The 11,381-nt window shown below is 30.9% G+C and overlaps 1 protein-coding gene across 1 annotated transcript; it reads right to left on the bottom strand.

Annotated features, from left to right (window-relative positions):
• Window positions 1-6,653: 6,653 nt before the first annotated feature.
• Window positions 6,654-10,813, bottom strand: LOC112499609 (cytochrome P450 87A3-like). Its single transcript, XM_025102918.1, has 8 exons — window positions 10,722-10,813; window positions 10,195-10,516; window positions 9,970-10,119; window positions 9,592-9,843; window positions 9,096-9,185; window positions 8,515-8,593; window positions 7,108-7,214; window positions 6,654-6,791 (listed from the first exon to the last, which is right to left on the bottom strand). Exons 1-8 carry the CDS (start codon window positions 10,811-10,813, stop codon window positions 6,654-6,656), a joined length of 1,230 nt encoding a protein of 409 aa, XP_024958686.1.
• Window positions 10,814-11,381: the final 568 nt, after the last annotated feature.

The following is an 11,381-nucleotide window of genomic DNA, read 5'->3' as shown; positions in this document are numbered from 1 at the left end:
TCTCTGTTTCAAACCTTACAGACTGTTTGCTATCAACTTACGTGAAAGGGTTCAGTGAAAAAGCAAAAAACAGTTACAGTAACGGATCTTAGAATTTTAATAATAGGGTTAAAATTTTCATCTTATTTATCTTTTTGATTAAGATGATATTATTGTAATATTTTTTCAAAAACCTTTCCCTTTTTTCTAGCAAAAGTAATAAACCAATTAAAAAAAATAATTAACAAGAATTTAATAATTATGCATCAACTGATAAACCTTAACACTACTATTTAAGAGCATTTCCAACAAATTATCTAATATAAAGAAATGCAGATTTTGAGAATTTTGAGCTGTTTTTTTTCCTTCAACAGATTTTCCAAAACTTTATTCAAAATGAAAAAAAGTAGAAGAAAAATGACTACAAATTTGGAGAACTTTTTAAAAATGATTGAAGAGAAAAATGATTTTTTTTTAATTATTCCATCAATAAAAATATTTGAAATTAAATATATAAAAGAGAAAAAATAATATTTTATTAAATATATTAATTATTTTAAATAATATAATTAATGATATCTTTCGAGTTAAATGAAATATTTTTTATTATCCATTTTAAATAATCTTTTGGAAAAATACCTATTAGAAATTAACTAACAAACTGTAACCATAACAATTACCAAAAAGTTAATAATTGAACATCAACTAATAAATTCGACCTTAAGGTGTTCGCGAAATGTTTTTGGATGAAATAAAATATGTTAAAGAAATTTGACTTTGAAAGAATTGGAATTGAATGTTGTCAGGTTTGATCACCTGTTTGGTTGACAGACAGTATAATGGAATCTGTTAAGAAATTTGAATATGTATGTTTAATTCACATGATGTAGCTTTGGAATAGGAATGAATATTGGTAAATGACCAAAATGGTTTTTTTTGAAAAAATTATTTAAAAAAAAAATTAAGAATACTAAAATTTAATAAAGTAAATATTTAATATATAAAACAATGTAAATACAACCCAAATATAACCATAAGCCAAACAACGTTACTAAATCAACGGTGGTCGACGGTGGTTTAGATCGGTGGTGGTCCACGGTAGTTCAGATAGGTGGCGGTCTGCAGTGGTTCAGATGGCGGTGGTCGGCAGTGGTTCAGATCGACGGTGGTCCGTGGTGGTTCAGATGGAGGTGATCAACGATGGTTCAGATCGGGGTGTCGACGGTGGTTCAGATTGGTAGTTGTTCAAATCGTTGGTGGTCGACGGTGTCTGGCAGTAATTTAGATCGGTGGTAGTTGCCGATGGTTGACAGTGGTTCAGATCAGTGGTGCTTCAGGTGGCGGTGGTAGAATGTGGTTCAGATCGGTGGTGGTCCATGATGGTTCATATGGCGGTGATCGGCGGTGGTTTAGATGGCGATGGTAGTCGGCCGTGGTTCAGATGGCCATGTTCGGCGGTAATTCAGATTGACGGTGGTCGACGATGGTCACATAGGGTTTTATGAGATTAAGGTATATTGGTTAAAAGCATATTTACTATTATAAAAATAGAGAATTCCGTTCCATCAAAATACCATGTAGTTGTTAAAGAATGTTAAATTTATTTATTTGTGGAATCTATATGATTTTAAATATTCCTTTCATGAAAAAGAATAACCTAAACGAGAAGTAAAATTTGGTCAATAAAATTATAAAATTCAACATTCCAATTCCATCAAATTCCTTCAGAACCTGCAAACCATCCGACCATAAAAATTTCCAAAAAAAACTAATAATTAAACATCAACTAATAAAAATTATAAATTATACTTCAACTAACAAAAAAAAACAATTAATGTAAAAAACAAAAATATTTAATAAAAAATTAACAATGAAACATGCTAATTTGTTGTGAGTGGACCATTTTATATTTGTAGGGTCAAAACAATATTATATATGTTTATATAAAATAGAATTTAGCGTGTGAGAAACATATTTTCGAAAATTTATAGCACAAAATACTGTAAGTTACAGTATAATAAAATTGGGTTTATAGAACACCATCAATTTCTAAGCGTTTCAATATAACGTTTTATAGGACTTAATTTATAGAACCAAAATATAAAGTGTCATATCTAAAGGCGTTGTAATAAATTTATATGACGCTTTTGGGCGTCTTAACAAGTTTTTTAGAACATTTTCAATACAAAGTGTCGGATTAGCAACTTTATAGGACATTTTTGAGAAAATGTACTATAAACTTAATTTTTTTTATAGGACACTGTTTTTATAGAACAATTTTTTAAATAATGTCATATAAAGTTGCTAATGTGACGCTTTATATTAAAAGTGTTCTTAAAAAGTTATTAAGATGTCAAAAACATCATATAAATTTGTTACAACGCCTTTAGATATGATACTTTATTTTTTGGTCATACAAACTAAGTCCTATAAAGAGGTCTATTAGGACGCTTAGACATTGAGAGCGTCGTATAAACACAATTTTGTTATAATAAATGGTCCTATAAACTAAGTCCTATAAAGAGGTCTATTAAGGCATTATTTGAAAAAATTTCTTATAAAAACAAGTGTCCTATAAAATGATGGATTTATAGCAAAAGTGTCGTATAAAATAGCTAATAGAATGATTTATATTAGAAGTATCATATAAAACTTGTTAACACACTAAAAAATGACCTATAAACTTATTACAACACCTTTAGATAATGACCCTTTATTCTTTGATCCTATAAATTGAGTCCTATAAAGCAGTCTAATAAGATGGTTTGAAATTGGTGGCATCTTATAAACTCAATTTTGTTGTAGTGACAATTTGATCACTACATTGAAGCTTTGTTTTGTAGGAATTCACAGAGGCGCCTTCATCCAACCTCGATAGTATTGAATGCTCCTTCCATCCAAGCATAATAGTTGCATTTTGATGGGATACGGTGCATTAGTGCTGGTATGGTTGCACCCAAGTTCAAACCTAAGGAGGAATAAAAATCCTCTTGTGGCCACAGACATTCAAATGCGGTGACTCCGGGCTATCTGCAAAGTAGGTGGTCGCCCTGGGATTAGTCGGCTTGCATAGCGCGTTGGATATCCAGGTTAATAAAAAAAATACTTGCATTTTAGACACTACAACAAAATTGAGTTTATAGGACACCCCAATCTCTAAGCGTCCCAATAGACCACTTTATAGGACTTAATTTATAGGACCAAAATATAAAACGTCCTATCTGGAAGTGTTGTAATAAGTTTATATGACGCTTTTAAGCGTCTTAACAAGTTTTTAGGGCATTTTTAATACAAAGTGTCGAATTAGCAACTTTATATGACACTTTTGAGAAAGTGTCCTATAAACTCATTTTTTTATAGGACACTTGTTTTTATAGGACAATTTTTCAAATAGTGTCCTATAAAGTCGCTAAAGAGACGTTTTATATTAAAAGTATCCTAAAACACTTATTACGACATCAAAAAACGTCATATAAACTTATTACAACACCTTTATATAGGACACTTTATTTTTTTGGTCATATATATTAAGTCATATAAAGAGGTCTATTAGAACGCTTAAAAATTAGAAGTGTCCAATAAACCCCATTTTGTTGTAGTGAAAGTCAGAACTATCTTATTTAAAAATAAGATCTGAAATAATAAAATATACGAAAAAACCTTACATTTCTCTTAAAGAGATAAATATATTCTTTTCAACCAATTTATATATACCAGAAGGGTACTCACGCAATGCAGCGAGATACATCTTGATTTTAATGTTTCATTTTATATTTTGGGTCTATCATATCGATGTTATAATGCGATTTTATGTGGTTTTGAGAAAACAAAAAATGTTTTTATTTTTGAATAAAATATAAATTCGAAGATATTATAAAATTTGAAAAAATAATCGTTATTAGTATCAAATTAACTATTTAAAAGTTCTCCTTTTTGTGTAATTTCTTTAATTCAATTTTTTATTATAATTTAATTGAAGTTTAATAACGAACATGCTGGTTCTTCGATGAAGTTTTTAATGAATTTATAGTCAGATCGTTCCTGCGTTTTGGATATGAAGTTTTAGTATTCTGTAATGAATAACAAGAGTCTGCTACTAGAGGGAATCCCGATTTCCTTGATCCTTCATCTGGCTGGGCTGTCAATAGATCAGTAAGCTGGCACTATAACAAAATTGGGTTTATAGGACGTCCCCAATCTCTAAGTGTTCCAATAGACCACTTTATACGACATAATTTATAGGACCAAAACATAAAACGTTTTATCTAAATACGTTGTAATAAGTTTATATAACGCTTTTGGGCGTCTTAACACGTTTTTTAAGACATTTTAATACAAAGCGTCGCATTAGCAACTTTATAAGACACTTTTGAAAAATTGTCCTATAAACTCAATTTTTTATAGGAGACTTGTTTTTATAAGACAATTTTCAAATAGTGTTCTATAAAGTTGCTAATGAGACGCTTTATATTAAAAGTGTTAAAAAAAAACTTATTACGACGTCAAAAAAAGGTCATATAAACTTATTACAACACATTTAGATAAGTCACTTTATTTTTTTGGTCCTATAAACTAAGTCCTATAAAGAGATCTATTAGGACGCTTAGAATTTGAGAGTATCATATAAACCCGATTTTGTTGTAATGTGGCCCACATCTCTTGCCTTAAAGGTTTCACTGCTCTAACTAGGGCTTCTATGTTGCTTGGTCGGGACACATTCATCGATTTCTTTTAATTCTTCTTGCTTGATGTCTACTTCGCGAGTCTTCACTAATCCCTACAGGTGTCCGTAGTAGGCCGACCGCCCTACCTAACCAATCATTATTTATTTTGGTTTAATAAAATAAAATTTTAAGATAATAATTAAATATACTGTTAGGACTCAATGATTATCTTAATTATATTTTATATTTTTTATATTATCATTTATTTGATTATGTTTATCAGTTACACGAATTCAAACATGGAGCTTTAAAAATATGTACTCATGCACATTTTAATTGTAATATTAAACTTTAAGTAATATGTATCAATAAACAATATTTTATGCATAAAAAACTGTTTTTAATTTTTTTTTTGTCAAATACTTTATAATATAGTACAGATACATCAATTTAATTATGTGAAGGAGTTTGAAGCGTAGAATAGTGGTGGAGAAAAGAATAAAATCACTCTTATCTTTTATTCAGAAAAAATACTTGATACACTGAACATGACATAACAGAAAAGAACAAACTAAAACCAGAAATACATACAAGAGCTCATTATATATATATATATATATATATATATTCAAATAAAACCATCATTTCTTGGTTTTTCATTGGAAGTAATTAATGTTCTTTCACTTTCTCAAAGAACTTAACGTGGACCCCATTTGGAAATTGTAAGCCTGGAGTCCGTACAATCTCTCCACTGATTAGTTCCCACCTGAGAATTTAAAGGGAATTCAAGTTGGTAATCACTCCAATAAATCGGTTTTTTAAATCGCATATATATATATATATATATATTTATATACGACAAATGTAACAAATAAACTTATACACCCTTCTCATATTTGGTGAGGTTTGAACCTCTGATCTCCTAGGAGGCCAAAGACTATGATTCCGCTAGACTAACACTACAACAAAATTGGTTTTATAGGACACCCGCAATCTCGAAGTGTCCCAAAAAACCGCTTTATATGACTTAATTTATAGGACCAAAATATAGAGTGTCATATCTAAAAATGTTGTAATAAGTTTGTACGACGCTTTTGGGCGTCTTAAAAAGTTTTTTAAGACATTTTTAATACAAAGTGTCACATTAATAATTTTATAGGACACTTTTGATAAAAGTGTCCTATAAACTCAATTTTTTATAAAACATTTGTTTTTATAGGACATTTTTTTAAATAGTGTCATATAAAGTTGATAATGAAGATAAAAGTGTCCTATAAACTCAATTTTTTACAAGACATTTGTTTTATAAGACATTTTTTTTAAATAGTGTCCTATAAAGTTGATAATGAGACGTTTTATATTAGTGTCCTAAGAAACTTATTACGACGTCAAAAAACATCATATAAACTTATTACAACGCCTTTAGATATGACGCTTTATTTTTTTGGTCCTATAACTAAGTCTTATAAAGAGGTCTATTAGGACGCTTAGAAATTAAGAGTGTCCCATAAACCCGATTTTGTTGTAGTGTGAATGCATACCCCACTACAACAAAATTGGTTTTATAGGACGCCCCTAATCTCTAAGCGTCCCAATAAACCGTTTTACAGGAACAAGATATAAAACGTCACATCTAAAGACGTTGTAATAAGTTTATATGACGCTTTTGAGCGTCTTAACAAGTTTTTTAGAACATTTTTAATACAAAATGTCGCATTAGCAACTTTATAGGACACTTTACACTTTCTTTACAAGACACTTGTTTTTATAGGACAGTTTTTCAAATAATGTTCTATAAAGTTGCTAATGAGACGCTTTGTAATAAAAGTATCCTAAAAAACTTATTACGACGTCAAAAAATGTCATATAAACTTATTACAACGCCTTTAGATAAGACACTTCATTTTTTGGTCCTATAAACTAAGTCCTATAAAAAGGTCTATTAGGACGCTTAAAAATTGAGAACGTCCTATAAACCCGATTTTATTACAGTATTAATTACTGATTTGTCTATCTGTACCTGTACTTTGTGACTAGCCGGTGGAGAAAGACAGCCATTTGAAGTCTAGCAAAATCTGCTCCAACACAAAACCTTTGGCCACCTCCAAAAGCCATGAAAGTCTTTGATGTACCTTTGAAATCCATATTCTGCTTGCAGAGTTCATTCATAACAAATTATTTACAAAAAAGAATTGGATTTATAAAGAGGTCTATTAGGACGCTTAGAAATTGGGAGTGTCTTAGAAACCCGATTTTGTTGTAGTGTTTGAAACAACTTATGCTTTTCTGCAAAATCACTTATCAACTTATTATAAGTCTGAAGGGTTTAACTTCTTCAAAAACTCCTTATTACCGGTTTGACACCGGTATAAGTTGTTTATCCAAATACTTAAAAGTGTTTATTAACAGTGTCATACCGGAATAAGTCGATAAGTTTAAATGTATGAAAATAACTAATAAATACCTCCCATCTCCATGGATTGAAGTCAAGTGGATCCTCATAGTTGGCAGTGTCTAAATGGACTGCTGGTGGACATACCATGACTACCCAACCAGATGGAATTGTGTAATCTGTAATTAATCAATAAGCCACATCAATACTTTCGTTACTAAATGGAAGATTTTTACTTACGGGTTTTGAGAAATCTGTTGTTAAAGACGTGATTCGTCACAAAACCGTTACAAAAATTGATGGATAAATTGTTGGTGAGAGACTCAAATCATTGCCGGATTATCCAGGCACTTTCAGAGTGACCCGTTGGTATTTTCTTGAAAAATATCGGATTCTACTGAAATCATTGGTATTTTCTGGGTGATCCTTCGGTAATCACCGACGGAAATTTCGTGGATGATTTTTATGGGTAAAAGTCATTTGTTTTGTTGTGTTTCGTAGCATGCATCTTGATTATTATCTTTATAAATTTACAAGCCGTTAATTTCGGTACATGAACAAAATCGGCTTTATAATACGTTAACATGTATAAATGTCTCAAAAAACTGTTTTATAGGACTCATGATATATAAATGTTATGTTAAACTGTTTTATATGATCAAATAATTGAACGTTTTATATAAAAGTTTTACAATAAGTTGATATGACGTTTTCGAACATTTTGAAATAAAATGTACCATTATATATATATATATATATATATATATATATATGAAAAACTCATCTTAATGTGTGTGTGTGTGTGTATATATATATATATATATCTCAATTGATTGAGTTGCATTGTACAAATGTGATGAGTTGCGTTTGAAACGTCCACTCTATATATATGACATTATTTGAAAAACTCTCTTAGGGTCCGTTTACCAAATGTTTACTTGGATAAGTGCTTACCAAGTTATATTACCTTATCGGATGAATATGGTAAGGACCAAAAATCTTACTCGGTAAGAACGATGCAAGGTTGAGAGTCTTGCCCGATAAGTGAGGGCAATGACTCTTTCCATAGTCAGCTCTTACCGGGTAAATTGTTGCATAGAAAGCCGTTTTCTTGACTAAAATCTTACCCGGTGGCGGTAAGTAAATAATAGTATTGAATTTTACCGGTAAGTGTTTACCGGGTAAGTGTTTGGTAAACAACCCCTTAGTGTCATATAAAAGATATGTTCATATAAATGACAATTTTTAAAAGTTTTTATAAAAAATTAATATAATACTTTATCTCAAAAAATGTCCTAAAAAAACTTGTTAGAAAATCCAAAATTTTCATATCAATTTATTGTAACACTTTTACATATATAACACACAATTGTTTGTTCCTATAAACATAAAACCCGCAAAGCAGTCTGTTATAATATTTAGATATATCTGATATCCTATAAAAAAAAAAATATTGTGTTGTAATGTTTGGATATTTACCTTTGAACTTCACATCTGTTAGTGCTTTTCTGAATATTCCTGGTACTATATTTGCTAGCCTTACTGATTCATTTATCACCTGCCATTAATACTTTTATCACTAACCGACAAAAATAGATATTCTCGTATCATTATAACAAAATTAGATTAATAAGACGTCACCAATAAATAAATGTCTTAATAGACCACTTTATAATTAAGACATAATTTATATGATCAAAATATAAACCTTTTATCTAAAAGCGTTGTAATAAGATTATATAACGTTTTTGTACGTCATAACAAGTTCGTTAGGACATTTTTATTGAAAACGTCATATTAGCTAAAAAGATGGGTTTATAAGACACTTTTTCTAAAGTGTTCTATAAAATAGTTGGTGTGACATTTTGGATTAAAAGTGTTCTAAAAAAACTTGTTAAGAAGTCAAAAAACGTCATATAAACTTATTACAACGCTTTTAGATATGATTTTTTTTTGTCTTATAAATTAAGTCTTATAAAGCAGTTTATTAAGACGTTTATTTATTGATGACGTCCTATAACCTAATTTTGTTGAAGTGCATGCATTATTTAATTTCACACCTCGAACGTGAATTTCATCGACTTATATTCTTCCCATGTAATTCCAGACTCGGGATTTTCCCGCATTTCTAAGATTTTTTCGTGTTCTTCCTGCACCAAATTAAATGTAAGTGTTCGCACGAAAATTAAATATAAATTTCTCGACTTAAAATAATCTCGACTTTATATATATATATATATATTATTGAGGAAGAATAATGGGAGAAGTTAATTAATTTGTAAAAAATACGAGAAGTTTCAATATCGTATATGATTATACTCATTTGGTTCTGTTTAATCATATATGATTACATGTCTATATGTTGTCAATACAACATGTGTTTAATCATATATGATTAAACGTGTATTTCATGTGTGTAATCATATATGATATCAAAACTTCCCGTCTTCTTGCAAATTGACCACCTTCTCCTTTAACCTAACCCATTATATACACACATATACATATATATATATATATATATATATATATATATATATATATACAGACACGTACTGTTAATTCCTTCAATGCTTTAGGGTTTTCGGTGAGAAGCTTGACTGCTACCAACAAGGCAAGTGTAGTTGTTTCATAGCTTGCAAACAAAAGCATAAACATCATGTCCAGTGCTATTGCTTCTGTAACTATCGTATCATCCTGCTTCAGTTCTTCCACCACGAAATCGAAGAAATCACTGTTCACATCATTAGGGTTTTCCCGTCTTTCCTTTAGCATCTTCTTCAGCAATCTCATTGCCTTCTTTCTTCCCTGCACATTCATCAGTTTCATCCATATTTCATCACAAATCAATGGAAAACTGTGATCATTTCACCTATACATACATATATATATATATACACACACTGACACACACACACACACACTCTGGCATACCTGTAGACACTTGTAGAAAGATGTTCCAGGAAATGGTATAGGAATTGAAATCAAACCCTTGATAAAAGCTTCATAGTTCTCCCTTAGATTCTCAGATGATTTCTCCATGTCATAACTTATCAGTTTTCTTGAAGTCAGACCAAATATCATCTGTTCACCAAAACATATGATGATAAGCTTAATTCATTAAGACGTCATCAGTAGAAACTACATGCAGTTACTTACATCTGCAATTGCTGCTTTCAGCTCCACTGTTGTTCCTTGTTCAGCCCATTTCTCTATGGCTTTTACAGCTTCAGTTTCAACTTCTGAAAGCATCTTCTTAAGACCTCCATAACCAACCAAATGCAGCATCATGTTCTTGAGATACTTATGAAGATACCCATACAAAACACTTGGATTCTGCTTTCCAAACACCCTTGTCATGCTCTCTGGGTACCAGCTCTGAAATTGGTCCTCTTGTTGGAACACCTTGTAGTTAAGATCCCCATCGGTCGAAACTATAACTTTCATCCCAACGAAACTCGTTCGAAATATCGACCCATATCTGTGTATATATATGTATATATGTTATAAGAGGTATGTAGTGGAACATGAATTCGAAACAAAACCATGCATGCAAATCAAGTAAAAACCATGTAAAAGTTAGAAACTGTAAGAACCAACTAACACGGCCATTTTCTTATCCTTGTTGTTACTGTTTTCGTATGAACCAAACTGTATATGTATGTATGGGTAAAAGTGTAATTCACCTTTGGATCCTCTTTTTGATGAAGGGAGGGGTGTCCCAGGTTCGGTTAGGGGCGAAAAACTGAATGCTTTCGCCGAGTAACGGCCAACCCATCGAGCCTGGCGGAAGTTTGCCGTTGCATTTAGGGTTCCGCCATCTGTAAACCCAATGTGTAATGGCTACTACCGCCAGAGCTGCAATGAGTGAACTAAGAGGCCACATTTTTAGTGTGCTTAAGTTTATGAAGCAAATTGTTATAGTTTTGTACTCAGTTTTAGCCCCTATTTATACAAAGGAAGTACCCACCTAACTACGGTTACAAGATAACCCAATAATCTAACTCTGGTTAGCAAGCGACATTGAGAGTCTAACTAATCTTCTAAATGAATATTAACTTGATAAGTAAAAAAATGGTGTTAGTGGTTACGGTGGCACGTACCACCGTATTATTTCTTCGTCGAAGGGTAAAAAAATTTAGGTTTGTGAAAGATGTAACCGTATTAATCGGTTGTGTGCCACCGTATGTATTTTGAAACTACAACGAGAACAAGTTTTATTTGGTAGAGTTGGTTTGCAAGGCTTTTATTCCACTCAAGACCCAAATTCAAATCTTGTTAGTGTCATTTTCTTAGTCAAATAGTGTTACCGATTGAAAAAAATTATGTATATTTGTTTCTTATAG

This window comes from Cynara cardunculus (assembly GCF_001531365.2).
Source record: "Cynara cardunculus var. scolymus isolate 2C chromosome LG 16, CcrdV1, whole genome shotgun sequence".
Classification (NCBI taxonomy): domain Eukaryota; kingdom Viridiplantae; phylum Streptophyta; class Magnoliopsida; order Asterales; family Asteraceae; genus Cynara; species Cynara cardunculus.
The sequence above is the reverse complement of the archived record's forward strand: the minus strand, read 5'-3'. Positions and strand labels throughout refer to the sequence as shown.

Coding starts and splice junctions, on each gene's coding strand:
- LOC112499609 (XM_025102918.1), bottom strand. CDS start 10,813: ATGGGTTGGCCGTTACTCGGCGAAAGCATTCAGTTTTTCGCCCCTAAC. Junction 10,120..10,194: donor TGAAAGCAGCAATTGCAGAT/GTAAGTAACTGC, acceptor TTTGGTGAACAG/ATGATATTTGGTCTGACTTC. Junction 6,792..7,107: donor TCAATCCATGGAGATGGGAG/GTATTTATTAGT, acceptor CTCTGCAAGCAG/AATATGGATTTCAAAGGTAC.